The sequence below is a fragment of the Pongo abelii genome, chromosome 17 (genome assembly GCF_028885655.2).
Source record: "Pongo abelii isolate AG06213 chromosome 17, NHGRI_mPonAbe1-v2.0_pri, whole genome shotgun sequence".
NCBI lineage: Eukaryota > Metazoa > Chordata > Mammalia > Primates > Hominidae > Pongo > Pongo abelii.
In genome coordinates this window covers 84,590,312-84,611,787 of record NC_072002.2, presented here as the reverse complement: position 1 = coordinate 84,611,787, position 21,476 = coordinate 84,590,312, and the positions used below count along the sequence as shown (strand labels likewise).

At 35.9% G+C, this 21,476-nt stretch overlaps 1 protein-coding gene across 2 annotated transcripts in view; it reads right to left on the bottom strand.

Moving 5' to 3' along the window:
• DOK6 (docking protein 6) overlaps positions 1-21,476 on the bottom strand; it is a 440,469-nt gene that overhangs the window by 256,183 nt on the left and 162,810 nt on the right. For both annotated transcript variants that reach the window (XM_024236187.3, XM_054538078.2), the window contains exon 2: positions 20,328-20,435. In XM_024236187.3, the coding sequence (XP_024091955.1) occupies positions 20,328-20,435 (108 nt within the window). The remainder of the gene's footprint in view (positions 1-20,327; positions 20,436-21,476) is intronic.

Sequence of the window (21,476 nt, the reverse complement as noted above, 5' to 3'; positions counted from 1 at the left end):
AAATGAAAAAAAAATCTAAACAAAAGCTCCATTTGAAATGATTAATAAGAGACCTCTGGCAAGCCAGATGAAAGAAAGTAGGAATAAATCAAGTACAGGATGAAAAGGGGAAAACTGAACAAAGAAAAATCCAAATAGTAATAAACAGCTTCTAAACAACTATATATTAATTAACTTAAAAACATCAATTAAAAGGCTGTATATCTAGGAAAATACAAAATATCAAAATTGTCAGCAGAAAAAAAAAATAGAAAACTTGAGTAAAACAATATAGTCATTTTCCAAGAGCCCATTTCCAGATGGTTTCATAATTGAATTTACCAAACATTTAAGGGACAGTGAATTAATCTCTTCTCTAAGATAGTCCAGAAAAAAAAAGCAAAAGCTGCTTAGCTATTTGAGTCTGGTTTAATATTGATGCAAAAACCAGATATGGTCTGGGCACGGTGGCTCTCTCCTGTAATCCCAGCAATTTGGGAGGCCGAAGTGAGTGGACTGCTTGAGGTCAAGAGTTCAAGACTAGCCTGGCCAACATGGTGAAAACCCGTCTCTACTGAAAAATACAAAAATTAGCCGGGCTGGTGGCCACAGCTGTAATCTCAGCTACTCGAGTGGCTGAGGCAGGAGAATCGGGAATCGCTTGAACCCAGAGGTGGAGGTTACAGTGGGTGGAGATTGTGCCACTGCACTCCAGCTTGGGTGACAGTGAGAGACTCTATCTCAAACGAAAAAACAACAGCAACAACAAAAAACCCTGATTTTAAAAAAGTGAAAAGAAAAGAAAAAAAAACCAGATATGAAAAATGTTTAAAAACTATATGGTGATTACTAAATTCATTTGATACTGTTTTAACAGTACTTTGATGGAGTCTTTAGAATTTTCTTTTTTTCTTTTCTTTTCTTTTTTTTTTTTTTTTGAGACGGAATCTCGCTCTGTCGCCCAGGCTGGAGTGCAGTGACACGATCTCGGCTCCCTGCAAGCTCCGCCTCCCGGGTTCACGCCATTCTCCTGCCTCAGCCTCCGGAGTAGCTGGGACTACAGGCACCCGCCACCACGCCCGGCTAATTTTTTGTATTTTTAGTAGAGACCGGGGTTTCACCGAGTTAGCCAGGATGGTCTCGATATCCTGACTTCATGATCCTCCCGCCTCGGTCTCCCAAAGTGCTGGGATTACAGGCGTGAGCCACCTCGCCCGGCCCAAATATTAAAGACAAAACTTTAAGGTCAATTGAATAATATTTAAGATAACACTTTTTTTTTTTTTTTTTTTTGTATGGATGGAATCTCACTATGTTGCCTGGCTGGTCTTGATTTCCTGGCCTCAAGCGATCCTGCTGCCTCAGCCTCTTACAGGGCTGGGAATACAGATGTGCTTCACCATGCCTGGTCTATGATGATATCTTTGTGGTGTATGGGATGGGGAAGTATTTCTTAAAATAAACGATGGCAGCTCAACCCGTGAAAAATTTGAGTACATCAAATTTTCAGATTTCTGTTCAATGCAGGACTCCATACACAAAGTTAATGACAGATAAGACAAGTGAGACGTTATTTCCAATGTGTAAAACTGAAGTGAGTCTAGTGCTTAAAACAGACAGGTAAACCTTACAAAGCAGCAAGGAAAATGTAGAAACTCCAGTAAAAAAAAAAAAAAAACCAGATGATATCAGGCAATTAATTCCTGGATTAATAAAACCTGAAAGCAACCATGCACCTGAAGAATATCTCAAACTCATTAAGAATTACAAATGCGTGTTAAAACACTGTTGACCATGACTTTACACCCGTGAGATTTGGAAAAGTTAATGAATGAGGGTAGGCGTCAATGAGAATGTGAGAATACAGAGATCCTCATGTACCAGGTGAATATGTAGAATGAACTGCCGTTCTGGAAAACCATCTGTAGTACATATGTAAGTATCTACATATATTTAACAGAATTATCTCATTCCTTATATATATTCCCCAAAGTTTCTCACACTGGGTCACAAGGAGAGGATACAAAATCTTAATTACAGCACTATTTGAGATGAGAAGTTGCTAACATCTAGTTTCTATCACTAGGAAAAATGAAAAAGTAAAATATAGTGAAGGCAAACCATGGAATATCATGTAACAGAAGCAACTGGCAAAATGGACACATAGAAATGCGAATGGATCTTAAAAGCCATAATGCAAGCTGAGTAAAAATAAGAAACAGAATAAGGGTTATAACATAATAGCAGGTACATGAGTTAACAATGCAGTAAGTGTACAAGAAATCAATAGTACAAATGTATAAGAATTACATAAATACAAAGTTTCCATCAAATTTACTGTAATGATTGTCCACGGAGATGGAAAGACGAATGGGATTAAGGAATAGGAATAAAATAGATTAATCAAATATTATAGAAACCACTGATGATAGCATCCATTAACTAAGTAATATGATTAACTCAACCTGTGCAGCTGAGCTTTACTACACTAGAAAAAGAAAGGAAGAGAGATGGAAGGAAGGAAGGAAGATGAAAAAGAGTATTTGTACAGTCATTAATATATATCAACTCTTTGTTACAAAAAGGCTAGGAAATTTTACTTTCCTAAACTTATGAGACCAACCCTAGGTGAGATCTACAAGTTAACTGCCAATCATGTTTAGCTGATGTTCACCTATACACTTATTGCATTTAGGCATATTTCATAATATTCAGGTTTATTTATATTTTCACAAATCCAGCTAGAGATTTATTTAGCTTTAAATCATAGGAAACCCAAGCAAACTATAGCCTGTGGGCCAATTTGGTCTACCTTCTGTTTTTGTAAATAAAGTTATATCAGAACACAGCCAGGCCCATTTCTTTACATGTTGTCTGTGGCTGCTTCATGCATTACAAAGGCAGAGTTTAAGCTCCAACAAAGACCTATGGTCTGCAAAGCATAAATTTTTTACTAGCTGACCCTTTACTTTAAAAAAAAAGTGTCCTCTGAGGACTAATTTCAACAAACAGGACCTTTTTTGTTCCACATTAGAACTCTGAAGTAGGTAGTTACTGGTGTTGGTTCAGCAGTTTGATGCTGTTAAGAGGCAGCGTGTCAGGCCCATCTGGCTGTCCTTTTCTTAGCATTTCTCACAGGCTTGTTTCCTCGTGGCCACAAAATGACTGCTGCATGTCCAGCCATCATGATTTCAATTTAGAAAAAAGAATAAGGGGGCATTATTGGCCATATCAGAAAACATAAGGCCCTATTGATAGCTTCTATCAGACTTTAATTTATATCTCATTTGCCAGAAATGTACCTCCCTATCTGTAGGAAGTACAGAAAAGTGATCATTCTGCTTTTTCAGTCCCTTTAGTAGAAATGGGAGAGGAAGGTAATGTGTCACAAATGGGAGTTAAGTTAGCAACTAATTAAATTATATCCCATGCCTGAATTGCCAAAGTTGTATCACGTTTCACTTCAAACATGATGCCTATAGGTGTATACTTCCTACAGTCCATGAGGGAAATGTGGATCTCTTAATTTTGTCAGCCGAAAAAATTCCCTCCCATATGAAAGCTAAAGTAAAATTGTAATGGTAGCCACTAGAGTTAGATCACAATGCAGAACTTTAAAGGTATACTTCTTTCTTCCTTTAACAAATAGCCTAAAATGACAGTGTAAGCACGTCCACATGTTTTGAGTTTTTTTGAGTAGAGTTGTACTGTTACCAGTACCTTCCCATAAATTAGAGAAAGTATTGTCACAAGGCTGGGAAGGCATGAGTGATGAGCCACAGCAAACAAGTTATCAACCACTGGGCCCTCCAAGGATGTCAAATGGGTATTGGTGGTGGGCAGAATTCTAAAACGCCCTCCAAGATGCTCCAACCCCTGCTACGTATGCCCTAAGTTAGGTTATGTCATATGACACTGTTTACTTTAAGAAAGAGTGGTTCCCAGGTCCATCAACAAATGAATGGATAAAGAAAATGTGCTGTATATACAGGATGGAATACTATTCAGCCATAAACAAGAAATTAAGAAAATAATTCTGAATTTATTAAGAATGAACATCTGTCATGTGTGGCAACATGCAAGAGTTTGGAGGAGATTAAGTGAAATAAGTTAGGTACAGAAAGATTAATACCACACGTCCTCACTGCATGTAAAAACTAAAAAGTTGAGCTCATAACGAAGAGTAGAACTGTGGTTATTAGAGGCTGGGAACGGTTGGGGGGAGGGAGAATATTGAGAAGTTGCTTTTTAAACGGTATAAGATTACAGCTAGATAGGAGGAATAAGTTCTAGTGTTCTGGCACCATAAGGTGACTATAATTAACAACAATATATTATATATTTTCAAATAGCTAGAAGGACAGATAGTTAACATTCTCAACACAAAGAAAAATAAATGTTTGAGGTGATGACTATGTGAATTACCCTGATTTGAACATTATACTTTGTACACGTCTCAAAATATCACATTGTATCCCATAAATATGTACAATTATTATGTGTCAATTGAAAATAATAAAACCGAAAACAGAAAAAGGAAATGAAAATGAAAGAAAGATTCCCCAGGCATGCCTGGCTTCATCATGGAAGCTTTCTAAAAGCAAGCAGAGTATTCTCCAGTTGGTCACTGAAACGGAAGTCAGAGATCCAAAGCACGAGAAGAATTTGATGTGCCCTGCTGGCTTGGAGAGGGAGAGAATTACAGACTGCAACAGGCTTTAGTTGCTGAGAGCAGCTTGTTGACAGCCAGCAAGGAAACAGGGAGTCAGCTCTACAGCTACAAGGAACTGAATCCTGTCAACAACAGAAGGGGATTTGAAGCAGATTTTTCTCTACAGCCACTAGATGAAAACCCAGTCAACCTGACAGCTTGACATCTGCCTTCTGAAACCCTGAAACAGTCTGAATCAGGCTTTTGACCCCAGAACTGTGAACTAAAAAATGGGTATTTTTGAGCCCCTGAGTTTGTGATGATTTATTATGTAGCAAAAGAAAACTAAAACTGTACTTCAATTATTGTTAGCATTTGAACTGCATAAAAAATTCAATTATTTGGGATAATGGTGAGACTGACCAGATCAGTTTGCTTGGAAGATGGAACTGGAATGAAACATTAACAAAATTGACTTCTGGCCGGGCAGAGTGGTTCACGCCTGTAATCCCAGCAATTTGGGAGGTCGAGGCGGGAGGATCATGAGGTTAGGAGATCGAGACCATCCTGGCCAACATGCTGAAAACCCCGTCTCCACTAAAAAAAAAAAAAATACAAAAATTAGCTGGGTGTGGTGCTGGGTGCCTGTAATCCCAGCTACTCGGGAGGCTGAGGCAGGAGAATCATTTGAACCAGGGAGCTGGAGGTTGCAGTGAGCCAACATCACACACTACACTCCAGCCTGGTGACAGAGCGAGATTCCATCTCAAAAAAAAAAAAAAGTTGGCTTCTTTTGGCCCACCTTCGGAGAGTTGGACAAACCAGCTTTAGGACTAGGAGATTAACATGATAGCTTCCAGCATGAGAGAATATCAAATAGGAAAACAGTTTCCATTATACCCAGGAAAACCTTTTATGAAAGAATAAAAACAGAGAATTCCAGGCTATTGAAAATCCAGTTACATTTGAATATTATAGTATGCTTGATATCTAGATATGATTAACTTGATTCTAAAAAGTAGAAAAGGAGAACTATGGGGAAATAGTTGCATTTAAAAGCAAAAATTTATAATCTTTCTTTCTCTTCGTCTCTCCACTTCCAAATAAGTCAGGGAACAAAAACTTGTTTGCCTTCATATTGTGTGGGAGAAATTGAACCATTTATTCAGGAGATCAATGTATGTGTGACAATACTCTGAGTAGAGAAATTAAACAGTTATAATCAAAACAAGTAATTTCACTGTCTCAAAACCCCCAGTTCCCTAGGTTAAGGACCTACTCTCAAATAAAACTAGTTTAGTGTTTTTTCTCAGTCTGTAAATTAAGATACTTCAAAGGTCAATTAAAAGTGTACTTTTTTTTTTTACTAAAGAGCTTTTAAAAATATTAAAATACTATATAAATTTGAAATAAATATGAAGCAACATTATTATTTATTTCAAAGGATGCTAGATATTTATAGTGAAGTGCAAAGTATTATTTAAGAATAATTTCTCACTGAAATATTGTTGAAATTGTAAGTTCTAAATAAATATGCATTTATAACTTAAAGTGTAATATATAACTTTCCATTAATGGTAGGAAACAATTTATTCTCATTGGACATTATGCAGTAAGCATTTCTCCTGTTGCATTTGTCATATGTTATGCAATTAGGCAGAATTTGTTGATAGAGTAAAAAGGGAGAGTTTTAAAATTCAAAAATGCACTGATGATACTCTGAAATAATGAAAAGCATTGGATCTAAATCTGTGAATTAAATGCAAAAATGCTCCAGAAATGATGGAAATAATGTCATAACAGTGTTGCAGTACCGAACATTCTTTCACAGTATCTGATTTCCCATGTAAAATGACTTGTTTGAAATTATCATCCAAATTTCTCTCAAAAATTTTCTAAGGTTGATATGAATTATTTTCTTAATTTCAAAAATGCAAACTCTAAGGCAGAAATGACTTTTACACAACAGTTATTTTACATTTTACATATTATCTTACTCGCAATCACCTCTTCACTTTGTGTGCCATGATGTTATTATTACTTGCATTTTACAAATAGGGAAATATATTTTTTAAATTATACTATGATTTTTCCTGTATAGTACCATTATAGGTGGTTGCTTTACAAAAGAAAAAATGGATAAATTTAAAAAGTGGAATAAGGACAGTAATTTTGCTAACATAAATCATGCTGCTATATACTCTAAGTCAATCCCAGATCAGTGATACAGGTATTTTTCTTTTTAAATTATTTATTTATTTATTTATTTTACTTTACGTTCTGGGATACATGCGTAGAACGTGCAGGTTTGTTACATAGGTGCACATGTGCCATGGTGGTTTCCTAAGAGTCTGAATCATAACTGCTGTAGAGAAATGGGTAATAAACAGAAATCCGGATTACTGAGTGATCTGCTTTCCATGGCATTATTAAGCCACATAGAATAATTCTTATCGGCGATAGATATCTAAGATTTTGTAAAATTTTAATTGACTTTAATTCAACTATTACAAAAATCTGGAAGTTTCCTAGAATTTAGACATCACAACGTTACGGATCCCCTCCACCTGAAAGTCTTAACACCTAGTGCCTCTCGCTAATCTCTGGTTTCGAGTTTTCCATTCATAACCAGACCATCCCTCTAGAGACACTCTACACAGATGGTGCTCAGTCCGTGGGCATATTCCCCGCTCTTCATCCAAAATAAAAATGAACTTTTCATTTTCCGTTTCTTTGAGTCTTCCCTGAGACACCTGCATGTGATAATATAAGTAAATCAATTGGTAAATGATTGTGAATTGAGGTGTCACTGTCCTAGAAACCGATGTGTATATTAGTAAGTGCTTAATGTTTAAGAAACTGAGACCTCTTCCAGATAAGAGATTGAAGATGGATGAATACATTAATGAATAGATAAGATACCTTAATCTAAACAAATCATGATCACTTTGGGAACTTCCAGCAGGTATTTCAAGAGACACCAAGCCCTTTAACAGCTTTCACATCGCATCACATGTGTGCTCATCCAAGCATAGGGCCATTTCTTCGTGGAATCGAAATGAGGGTAGAGTGTCCAACAGAACATTATGCCCATGTGCCATTTCTGCATTTACCAATGCCTTTTCTTCTAGTTTTGAAGAAATAGTGTATTTATAGGTTGCTGTTTTTCACAAGGATGCCTTTATTTTCCCCAACTTTCTGAGATGTTTGCTTTACCTAAAGAAAAATACTGCCAATGCCAAACAAAGAGAATAAAATGATGTTTTCAGTGTTGGGTTACAGGGAATTTGAAGTGAGATTGGTCCCAATACAAGCACCGCTTTTCTGGCATCATACAGTTTTCATGGAACTTGACGTTGTTCTATCTTCATTCATCCTTCTAAGGGATTTTATTTATATTTTCCTCCCTGTAGACAGAACTCATATTTATTTTATTAAAATGTCTATAAACTGCTTCTTTTTCATCTGCTTAGAAAATTAAGGAAAATTTATTAGTTGATTCTATGTAAATTGCTCTAGTTCAGTTTTCATTGAGGATAAATTTGTTTTGAATATCTGTTATGACAATTATATACAGCTACATTTTCAACCCTAATGCATTTTTAATAACTTCCTTCAGCAGCTAGTGATTTGAATTTCAAATTTCTCTCTGCCAAGAAGTTTCTAAAAAGTATATACCATTTTATAGCAGTTTCATATAAAAATTGATTTATGCTGCAAGATCTCTCTCACAGTAAACATATCAAATGTCTAAATGAGACCATTAATACTCATAAGCTTATAATATGTATGTTCCAGATAGGGCATAACACAAAGTTAAAGTTGGTAAAGAAATAATTGTATCCTTGGCTTATTTTTTCAGAAATCTCTCATTTAGGTTGCAAACATTTCATTCATTTGATTGATTATTTTAATTTATTGCTATTGAGTGTTACAGCAGATTTTAGGATATATCAAAGTAACTGGTTAGTTACAAGTTTAAGATATTTAAACACTCACAAATAGAACAGTTTGAGAAATCCTCACTAGTCTATTTCTCTAAGCCATCTTGATAATGAATATTTTTTCCCAATTCTGAAGATCCGATATTTGGACTGGCCATTAATTATCTAAGAGAAAACAAAGATTTCACATCTTGTCTCTCTCATAAAAGGAGCTTCCTTTATTTACCTGACCCTCAGAGGCAACTACGACCAAATTTACAACTTGGCCAATGTACACTTCTGAATAAAAAGGATTAATGATTCTAGAAATGGAGCAAGCCATGAGGAATTATGGTTTAGTCCATGATTTTGTAAGAGCAAGAGTATATTTGAGCCTAAAAATATTTAAAAACTTCTGTGATTTTTTTTTTTTTTTGCCTTGATGGCTGATTGTCTAGGCCTTGGACAAAGTAACACCATCTGATCCCTATGGTGACACTGAAGTCACCCACAGCCACCTGTCCTGTCCCAAGGAAACATCCATGGCCTCCAATAATGTGCTTTCTCCTTCTCCTTTGTAAATATCAAAAATTTTAAACAATTTTCTCTTTGTTAAAATAAACATATTCTCTCTTTTAGAATTATTACTATTTCCTTAGGAGTATAGTTACATAGTATTGATAATTACTATAACCTTTGCTGTTTGGTCTTTTAACATTTATTCCACTAACAGCTACTCATTTAAGTGGCACTCTTTGCAATTTTTAAAAGCATTTCTTAAATTAGCTTTTTTCCTGTGAGGGCTCAACTTTTTTTAATTTGTAGCTCTCAATAATCTTAGAACTGAAATACCTGTGAAATACCACGGATGTTACTCTAAGGCTGATACCAAACTCCATGTCATTTAGAGAAAAGGGCTTATTATAAAGTTTAATTTTGCATGGCTCTGCTTTTACAGATGGGCTTTGATATACACCCACCTTAACTTTAATTCTATTCAGTAGGTTTCCTGGGCAATTTCACTACAATCTGCTGTACTTCTAATTGTTTAATGAAAATATATACCTGAATATACCATAGATGCCTCATACTATGCCAAGGATGACATTTTTCTTCACCAGTGAAAACTGCTCCTCCTCATATGGTAACTGTTTTTGTGAATGGGAAATCATTCATCCACCACCCTGTATTGAAAAGATCAGAACTTTCATTCCTCTGTCTTCCATTTCCCCTATACACAGTCAGTTACAAAGTCTTTTAAAAAAGTTTTTTTTTGTATAAATTTAGGAAATACCTGTGCAGTTTTGCTACATGAATATGCTGTGCAGTGGGGAAGCCTAGGCTTTTCACCATGGCCTGAAGGGTGTACGCTGTATCCATTAAGTAATTAATTCTACTTGACTGTGCCTGGAAAACGTCACCTAAATCTATCTCCTACTTTCCATTCACCTACCTTTCTCCATTCAGGACTCTGACATCTATTTTTGGGAAGTGGGAATATTATAATATTTAATTAACTAGTTTACCTGTTACGTAGTATATTACCCTATCCACTGGCTGTGAAACCACAAAAATGGATTTTTTCTGAAATACCTATTTGAGAATATGACAAAGCATTTTAACCCTTTCACAACTCCCCTATTGCCTAAAGATAAAAACTAAACTCATAGTAAGGTATTTATACCCCATTATTGCCTTATGCACTTCTTTTGGGCTCATCTTTCCCACTCCAGGCCTCCTTTCAGAGCCTGCCAACACTAGATGACTCAAATTCTCTTCAAATCATCATGCAATGTAGCTTTTCAGTACTTGTGGTCACATTTTTCTTCATATAATGCATTTCCCCCATTATTTTACTTTGTCAAAAGTAAGTAAACCTAAGAAGTCCTTTAAGTGTCACGTCCTTGGTAAAGTCCTAGTTGCCAGAAGCAGAACTAACTGTTCCTGTGTACTTTTAACATTGCACTCTACATTTAATCATATTTCATTATAGTTAGCTATCTATAAACCTTACTTCATCAGATTGTAAAATTTCAAAACAATAATGATAATAACTCTTAGTGTTGATTGACTCCTCCAAACACTCTTAAAATTTTTATATGTAGAAACTTATTCAAGTCTCCTCCTGGTCCTAGAAAATTAGGACAATTACTGTCCCTAGTGTACAAACAAGAAGAGTATCTTCTTCATTTTTTGAAACTTGGGGTCTGCGTTGTCACTACACATAGTAGTCTCACAAAGATTTATATTACATTATGTGATTACATTCATAATCATATTGCATTCATCATATATGAATTGGGCTTAATAGCAATTCCCCAATAAAGAGGGCAGATCTCTTTTCCTTCGTAGCACAGAGGCAACAACTTCTAGAGATGGATGTGCCCATATGTTACTTATCTCACTTAACGAGTGCATACATTCATACTGATGGCTTTTACCTTAATTTGAGCAATTCAGAGTTGCTTAATAGTAATATAATTTTGACGACTAGGAAGAATAGATCACATTTGAATGATAAAGAGTGGCATTATAGAATAATGAAAGGATGGTAGAAGAGAATTTGAAGAAAACCAGATGTATATCCTAAGGGAAAAAAAGAAACAGAAATCAGAATCATTGAACTAGTTAAGATAGTGGAAAGAAGAGACATAGTAAGGTTGATACAAAGACACAAGCCTTAGGTAATATTTACTAAAATAAAATCAAAATCAGAAAAGGGGCCTTGCATACACTATTAAAAAAAACTTAAAATTTTTAATACTGATGAATCATGCCTATGTTATTTTTCCATATCAGGATTGGTTGAACTTTGCTGTTTCAGTTCACAATCCATCACAGAAAAAAAATTAATAAAATTCCTGAAGGGAAACTTAAGTCACTGGGAAAGTGAATTACCTTTCCAATGCTATGAAAGGAAAGTTGTAATAATAAAAACTTTCATCTTCATAGCGTTGCCACAAAAAGGTAAATTTTAACTGTCATATCTACTGAACATAGTTACAAAAGAGCTTCGGGGTGCTTTAATTTAAAAACTCTGTGTGGTTTTTAATCACAGGATGATTCCCTTAACTGTTCCTGTTCTCACTGTGCTCTTCATGCTGTTTTGCCACTTCATTTTCACACATTGGAGGGAAAAATCACACACATAGAGCATGTGTGTTTCTGAAATGTTGATCACAGTTTTCCAATATTAATTTTTATCCAACCTACTTATATCAATACTCATATTCTCTTCCAGCTTTTTTGTTAGAATGAATAAAGTATCCCGGGTTCTGTCAAAGACAAAACCCTATAATTACGCACATAAACTTTCTCCTCATCACATTTCCTGCTTACTAGATCATTCCCATAGGCCTACAGGTGTGTTACCTGTAGGTAACATATATGTCATATTTGAAAACATACCTGTTATATGTCGTGGCTCAAAACTTCTTGAAAACGTTTTCTAAGTAGCTGTCTCTTTCTCATCTACCATTCTCTAATACGCTCCTTCAAGTAAACTTAGTCCCCATATTTGAATGAAACAGCTTTTGTCAAAGTCATCAAGGACCTCCGTGTCGTAAATGCAATTGTCCCTTTGCTTTCATATTACTTAATCTCTTGTTGGTGTTAGCCATAATACCATTTGCTCATCTTTATAAATAGTTTTCTCTTGGTTTCCAATGATCTACTCTTAATGTTATTTTTCACCTTTTACTGTTCTTTTCCCTAGACTTCTATGCTGTTCCTTTTTCCTTCACTAGTCTTCCAAACGTTGGATTGCTAATTATCTTCTTTTTCTTCTCTGTCTTTCCCAAGGACATTTTATCCAGAGCTATAGCAACAGCAAGTTGGCTGTTGTTTCAGCCAGCAACAGCAAGGTATTATCAATATGCCAAAGATAACCAAAGGAACAACTTTAGCAGTGGCATTTCCCTCACCTCAGACCATAGCTATTTATCTAATTGACTACTTGACATTTCAGTTTGAATGCCTAATAGACATTTGAAATTTAACATATATAAAGTAAAAGCTTATGATTTTTACCCAAAGCCAGATCTTCTAGGCTTCCTCATCTCCATGAACTGCATCACCCTTGACATTGTTGCTCAAGCCAAAAACCCACGGATCATGCATGAGTTCTACCTTTCATTCACACCCGACACTTAATTCATAAGTAAGTCCTGTCCATTCTTACCCACCATATCCAAAATTTATCCTTTAACTCAAAAACAATGAAAAAAGGTTTATTGCAATCTATTTTTGTTACCTTTCAGTTTAGAATATTTACCTTTGTGATATCTATTTAGCCCTTTTGCATATTGCTCCTTGGCATATGCTAATTTTCAAATATTTAGAGCTTTCTAGATAATACGTTGTTATTGATTTCTTATTTAAACCATCTATGGTCAAAGAACACAATACTTTTCAATTTATTAGGACTTGTTAATATTCTTGAACGTGGTCTACTTTGTTGACCATGTCATGTGCACTTGAAAGTAACCTGTATTCTATAGTTGTTTTGTGTATTGGTATAAAAGTATCAAGTCAAAGTGGTTGATTGTGTTAAGTCTGATCCCATGTCCTTGCTGATATATATATTTTATCTAACTAGTCTATCATTTGGTAAGAAAGGGAGGGGGTTAAAATCTTCAATATGGATTGTGAAATTGTTTCTTTCTCCCTTTAAATCTGTCAAATTTGCTTCATGTATTTTTAAGTTCTGTAATTAGTTCCATAAAATTTGTGATTTTTATTTGCCCTGATGAATTGATTCTGTTGTCATCATGAAACAACCTGTATCTTTGGTAATACTCTTTGTCTGGAAGTCTATTTCATCTGATTTAATACAGCCACTCCAAATTTCTTATTATTACTATTTTCATAGCCAATCATTTTTTCCATCCATTTGCATTCAGCCTATCTGTATATTTAATGTGCATCTTTCGTAGATAGCCTATTGTCAGGTCTTGATTTATTTCCATTCAAATAATTTTTCCTTTTTAATTGGAATGTTTACTAACATAATGTAATTATTCATGCGATTGGCTTTAAATAAACTGTTTTCTTCTTTGTTTACATTTTTGCATATTTTTGTTGTTGTTTTACCTCTTTTCTCCTTTCCTATTTTCTTCTGGAATTTTTGAATATTATTTAAAATTCAATTTTAGTTTATTCACTTTTGAGCTATATATTTTTACGTTAATTTAAAAATGTTATTCCGGGGATTACAATAAACCCCTCAATTTATCCAAGTCTACTTATACTTAATATTGTACCACTTTATGTAAGCCATGAAAATCTTACAATGGTATGAGTCCGTTTTACTCACCACCAACATCTTTACATTATATTTATCACATATATTACATATTCATACATTATAAATCATGTATGCATATATAATGACTAAGTTAGTATTTTATATTTACCTATATATTTATAATTATTGATTCCCTTCATCTATTCCTGAAGATTCAAGTCCTCCGGTATAATCTGCCTGAAGAACTCACTTTCAATACTTTTGGAGGATAGATCTGAAGGAAATAAATACCTTTAGGTATTTTTTCTTCTTAATCTGAAAGTGACTTTATCTCACCTTCATTTTAAAGGATATTTTTCACAGACGTAGAATTTTTGGTTGAAGATACTTTTTTTTTTTTTTTTTGTCATCCTAAAGATGTCCCACAGACTCTTCTGGTTTCCAAGATCACTGCCTTCCAAATCACTGGCCCCCAGTATGTCATGTCTTTTTTCTCTGGCTGCTTTGAAGATTTTCTTTCTCTTTTATGAAAGACCTGGTAGGCATGATTCTTTTTCCAAACATCCTGCTTCAAATTCACTGAATTTATTAAATCTGTAAATTCATGTCTTTGAATTTGAAAAATTTGGGAATTTTTCAGCCATTATCTTTTTCAAATTTTTTTCTTCCTCATTCTCTTCTTTCTTTGCAATGGGAATACTAACTAGGAAATTGTCCCTTAAGTCCCAGAAGCGGTTTTACTTCTTTGTTTTTTAAAAATTCTCTTTTTCATAGCCAGAGATTTTTTGTTGTTGCCGTTGTTCTATCTTCAAGTTCACTATTTCTTCTATTATTTTCTTCCTGCTATTAATCCTACCCAGTGAAATTTAAATTTTGGATGTCTTACTTGTAGTTCTAAAATTTCCATTTAGGATTTCTCTTTTTTCTCCCTTTGGCAGGTGAATTTTGTTTTTGCTTTTTTAAAAAATATATTGTTTAACTTTTATTTTAGGCTAGGGGTGTATGTGCAGGTTTGTTATATAGGTAAACTTGTGACTGGGGGTTTGGTGTACAGATTATTTCATCACCCAGATACTAAGCACAGTACTCAACAGTTTTTTTTCCTGAAACCTCCTTCCATCCACCCTCCTCCTTCAAGTAGATCCCAGTGTTTGTTGTTCCTCTCATTCTGTCCATATGTTCTCATTATTTAGCTCTCACTTACAAGTGAGAACAGGTGGTATATGGTTTTTCTGTTCCTGCATTAGTTTGCTAAGGATAATGGCCTCCAGTTCCATCCATGTTATATATGATCTTGTTCTTTTTTCATGGCCACATAGCATCCCTATGTACCATATGGTGTATATGTATGACATTTTCTTAGGTTGGTTCCACGTCTTTGGTATTGTGAATAGTGTTGCGATGTGCATATATGTGCATGTGCCTTTATGGTAGAACGATTTACATTAGGATTTCTTAAAAACATAATGTTTGTTTTTCTGCCAAAAATACTTTTTTAAAATTAAGAGTAATGATATTTTCATTCACTTCATCAAGCACAGGCATAATAGCTGGTTTTAAATCCCATTCTAATAATTCAGGATCTGAATCATATCAGGTTGAACATTTGCTGATTTTCTTTTCCTTTTAGATTGGACTCCATTTTCATAGTATTTTTTATCTTGAGGAATTTTGAATTTATATTGGACATTGTAATTGTCATGTGTAGCCTCTGGATTCTGTTACATTTATCTGAGGTGGTTAGTGTTTTGTTTCAGCCAGCAATTACCTTGCTTAGACTGAATTGCCAAATGCTACACCTGTGGTGGGGTGTGGCTCAAACTTCAGTCAGATGCTTAAGCTTTAGTTGTGAGTTGCTTTCAATTTGCCACTTCATAGCTGGTTCAAATGTCAGCCACATTCTCGTTCTGAGTTTATGTACATATTGAAGAGCTCCCCTTCTCTAGCATTCTCTTTGGTGGAGTTTCTTCCTCCCTTTCCAGCAGCCTAGATTTCTCCTGGTTTCTGAACAATGATGCTGAGTCTTTCTGTGGTTGTTTTAGTCAGCGGTTCCCAACCTGTTTGGCACCAGGGACAGGTTTCATGGAAGACAATTTTTCCATGGACCAAGGGATTGGTGGGGGCTGGGGAACAGTTTCGGGATGATTCAAGCATATTACATTTCTTGTGCACTTTATTTCTACTATTATTACATTGTAGTACATAATGAAATAATTATACAACTCACCATAATGTAGAATCAGTGGGAGCCCTGAGGTTGTTTTACAGCAACTAGATGGTCCCATCTGGGGGTGATGGGAGACAGTGGCAGATCATCAGGCATTAGATTCTCATAAGGAGTGCACAGCCTGGATCCCTTTCATGCATAGTTCACAATAGCGTTTGTGCTCCTATGAGAATGTAATGCTGTCACCGATCTGACAGGAGGTGGAGCTCAGGTGGTAATGCCAGCCATGGGGAGCAGCTGTAAATAAACACAGATGAAGCTTTGCTCCCTTGCCCACTGCTGCTCACCTCCTGCTATGCAGCCTGGTTTCTAACAGGCCACAGCCCAGCACTGGTTCATGCCCTCGTAGTTCGGAACTGTTGGTTTTAGTCATCCCATTGCCATGGCCAATATTGCTTTGGTGTGTCTACATCTGCCCCCAGCCTAAAGCTGCACCCAGAGAAAGGGAGAAGCTGTCATTCCCTTGTTTCCAGATCTGACTTTCCCCCACAAACGACTTGCTTTTTTCAGAGACCTAGGGACTTCTTTGTTTTTGCATTTTGTCCAGTGTAAGGTAAATTGATGTGTTTTGGTCAAGAACAGGCCGAGGTAAACATCCTGCATGACTCAGCAGGATTGGAGTGCAGGTGCACAATTCCATGCATTATGTAAACACAGCTAGGTAGCCATAACACGGGAAGGCTCATCACCTGGCTCGGAGCCACTGTTGTTTGTAAAAGGTCTAACTGCCCTGCTGACGCTGTGCATATGGCATGCCCAGAGAAAGAAAGAGAGCCAAAGTGGTCTCTGCAAATGTGTTCATTTTGCAGTTGAACATGGGGGAGCCAGGACACAGGTTGGGCTTGTGCCCAGAGAGACAGTGAAGTTGCTGACTTTGTAAGGGAGAGCTGGTTGCCTGAAGGCAGGCAGCAGGGAGCCAGAAACCAGCTTGGGCTGAGAGGGAGAGAGTGAAGCTGCTGACCCCATAAGGGAGAGCTGGCCATGCAGCTGTGAGTGGGAGTGGCAGGAGCCACAGAGGCTGCTGAGAAGGGCACAGCTGGAGCAAGCAGCCAAGATAAAGGTGGACCATGTAAGTAAGCTGCTGATGAGACAGACAGTGTGAGAGAGCTGCTGAATAAAGCCATGTGTCATCTCTACCTGTCATTTCTTGAGTGTTCTTCCAGCTCCCTACCCCCAACCACTCACTCCCCTCGGACCTCAGCTGGGGCTTGAACCTGACATCCAGAGTTTCTATATGTCATCTGTGGGAGAGTTATACTGTCAGAGGATCACTGTTGTGTACTGGAAATGAAAACACAAAGTGGTATTTTAAGACTATAATGCCAGACCCGGGCTTAAAACCCTGGCATTGACCTCTCATCACTTGTAGTTTAATTCAGTTTTTATGACCTCTTTTCCTACACTCCAGTCACAACAGATCTCTTTCAGGTCCTTGATCACGAGGAATTGTTCCTGCCTCATTTTTTTTTGGTAATGGTTTTTAAAAATTTTTCTTTCTTCTTGGAATGATCTTTCTTTATATCACTGAATTTGTTAAGGATTGATTCTTTTTCTTCTCAGTTGAGTCTTAGCCTACTCATATCTATAGCTGTTATCCATTAATTCTGTATTATATTATCCTATTTTTTAAAAAAATAAAGACACATTTATTACATATTTATATTGTTTTATGTTATCAAGAAGTGAAATCAATGATAGACTAGAGCACCATCTTTCCAATACTGTATCCCCAGTGCACGGGCCAGTACCACATTCATGGTAAGGGCTCTGTAAACATGTCTGATGATGTTAATGAGTTGCAGTTCCATACCAGGCTAACGGATAGACCATGTTTTGACGATTCACAGAATAACTCAAGGAATGAAGTTTGCCTTGAAATTCACAGCTCACAGTGGAAGCCAAGTGATTTTTAAAGAGGCAATCTGTAAGATAAATAGGAGTTAGCATTTTCTTTAGCTCTGAGCACTGCCGTGGAGTGCCTGTGATTGCCTCTGTGGGATAAGGAGTGGGCAAGATAGTAAAAATCAAGTGAACATAAAATAAGGAGGAAGGGCTGTTCCACATGCCTCCTAGAGATGCCCTTTCTCTTCATTTGGCTGACACATTACCACCACTAGTTTGGCCATTCAAATATCATCTTTACAGAGAAGTTTTACCTGAGTTCCAAATTAGGTAAAATGCTCTTTCTTCAGCAATCCATGAATACTTCTCCATCTGTACTTGGTATATTGAATTGAAGTTATTTGTGTATTTGTGTCTTTTCCACTAGAATGCAAGCTTTTTCGGGGCAAGACTGTGTCTCACGCATCTTTGAATTCCCAACCAGGAGTGGAATGCCTAGCATAGAGCAGACACTCCACACCCATCTGTGTCCAAATTACCAATCCTTATAGTGGGGTTGGAGTACTAGAGTGTGTCTATTTTTTTCAGATAAAAGATAGCTGAGTCCAGAGATAACATAATAACGCTTCTTGACAATTTTTCCTGTTTCATTTGTAAGTAGAAATAAACTGGGCTGGATGTGGTGGCTCACGCCTGTAATGCCAGCACTTTGGGAGGCCGAGGCGGGCGGATCACAAAGCCAGGAGATCGAGACCATCCTGGCTAACACGGTGAAACCCCGTCTCTACTAAAAGTACAAAAAATTAGCTAGGTGCAGTGGCGGGCGCCTGTAGTCCCAGCTACTCGGGAGGCTGAGGCAGGAGAATGGCGTGAACCTGGGAGGCGGCGCTTGCAGTGAGCCGAGATCGTGCCACTGCATTCCAGCCTGGGCGACAGAGCCAGACTCCATCAGTAAATAAATAAATAAATAAATAAATAAACAAACAAACCAAGCTGTACCGGCTAGAGAGCTCCAACTAGTATATGTCACTAACCAGCAGGCAGGAACTCTGACCAGGCATCCAAATAAAATATAATATGCTGAACCCATCAAAATTTTACTCACAAACTAGATATCATGGACTCACATTTTTACAACCTGGCAGTTCCTCATTAAGTTAGGTTTAACTTTATTGCCAAAGTCATAATCATAGTTATAACACAAACGTATCAGTAAGACTTTAGAATTCAAATAATTGCATATAATGAGATTGAGAAGTATTATGCTGGCTGTTTATGACATCATATATCAAATAATCTTTAGAGATATATAACAATTTTAAAATTCGTCTACTCATGAGAAAACCAAACATCCATGAGCTAGTAAGTGACTGGACAGAAACTTGTATTCTCTGGCAGTAAATCTATATCAATGTATGGAATACTTGGCTGGGTATGGTAGCTCATGCCTGTAATCCCAGCACTTTGGGAAATCAAGGCAGGAGGATTATTTGAGATCAGGAGTTTGAGACCAGCAACAGAGCAAGACCAATGTCTGTTTATATTTAAAATATTTTTAAAATTATATATATGTATATATACACATAGAGAAAATGGTTCCCAGAGAGTTTTACAAGCTCAAATTTTAAATGATTACTAGTTAATATTCATAACTAATAATAATAAATACTAGTTATTGTCAAATAATCTATTTTTAAAAAAGAAATTAGAACAATATATTACATAAAATAAAATTCCACAAATTCATTACATTAGCCAGGAAAACTTACTCCATGTATGACCAATGAGAAATTAAAATCTTTACTGAGTATTCTACCAATTAAGCAACACTGTTCTACAACTCTGAGTTTTGATCATGAATCCTTTGTATTAATATAAAATACCTAGCTGTGTTTTGATGTTATCATGAAAGATATATTTAGCATCATTTTGGGGTTATATTTTACATTCTTTTAATTCTTAGGAAATTGGTATTTTATTCCTAGTATTTATGCCTTATCTCTACACATCAGCATATTTGATGATCATTTTCTTGTTAAGGAGCTTACAAAACAGCAAATGCCATATACATTAACAATATCATTAGCACTGTTAAAGGCAGCCCCCTAATTTGTATCTAGCAAATATTGTTCACAGTTTATGCCAAGTAAAAAAATGCATAATTAACCTCAATAGAGAGAAAATACCTACTCAGCACCTTAGAAAAGGATTTGGTTGAGTTACGAGTCATCTCATTTTTCAAAGTAGCAATAAAAATGAGTCTTTGGTTTTGCAGAGGTACCACTGGCATTTACAACAGATAATTAAAGGAGAAAAATAACTTTTGCATTTTATCAGAAAAGGGCATTTTTCCCAAGCCATTAATTTTTGCCACTGCAGATTTCATCTATCAAAGAAATATCTCCACAAGTGTTCAAAGGGCCCAGTTGTTCCCCAGGGACTCCCAGGACTGTGACTTACCTTATGAAAGTTTCTGAAATAAGCTGCCTTTTCATCTGGAAATTTTTCTAACCTTCTGGGTCCTTTGCTAGACGCCTTCTTGAAAACCAACCAGCATCGTCTGAAAATCTGAAAGCAAATAAAGGAATCCCATTATCCACATTTTTACATGAGTTTATGACATCAGGAGTTTACTCAATCAATTTTTTAAGTGTATTTCACAGAAAGGAACTGTTTTTGATTGACAAGCATGTTCTTAATTAAAATTACAGTTTTTTTTAAAATATGATATTTCATGTAAAATAATTTTTTGTGAAAAGATTTTGTTTTGAGGTTTTCACTGTACTGGCTGATTTTAGTAGTCTTTAATATAACTAAATCATCTGGATGTCAATACCATGTAAATTATTATCACCATCCTAGTGACAGACAATTCTCCATCTTCCATGCTAGTGCAATGGCAGGTTAACAAAGTTAAGTGAAGAACTTACATAATACTCAATTTTCTATCTTTGAAAAAAATCACACTTGAAAATTTACTTATCTTGTAGAATTTTGGATTTTTAAAAATAGATGTTCATTAATAATTTTGAAAGCAGAAAGAAATATATTTTTAGTATGAACACATCTGTCTCACACTTTTTAACTTTTGTAATAAGTATTTATTAAATACTTACATGCAATAAATTAAAATTTATATACATATTTAATCCTCATAATGAAATGAGATTAATGTAAAATAGGCATTACTTTCATTTCAAGATAAAGTTTGTGCCAATGTCAGGATTTGAACACACACATCTGAATCTTTTTTTTTTTTAATCGTACTTTAACTTTTAGGGTACATGTGCACAATGTGCAGGTTTGTTATATATGTATACATGTGCCATGTTGGTGTGCTGCACCCATTAACTCATCATTTAACATTAGGTATATCTCCTAATGCTATCCCTCCCCCCTCCCCTCACCCCACAACAGGCCCTGGTGTGTGATGTTCCCCTTCCTGTGTCCATGTGTTCTCATTGTTCAATTCCCACCTAGGAGTGAGAACATGCGGTGTTTGGTTTTTTGTCCTTGCGATAGTTTGCTGAGAATGATGGTTTCCAGCTTCATCCATGTCCCTACAAAGGACATGAACTCATCATTTTTTATGGCTGCATAGTATTCCAT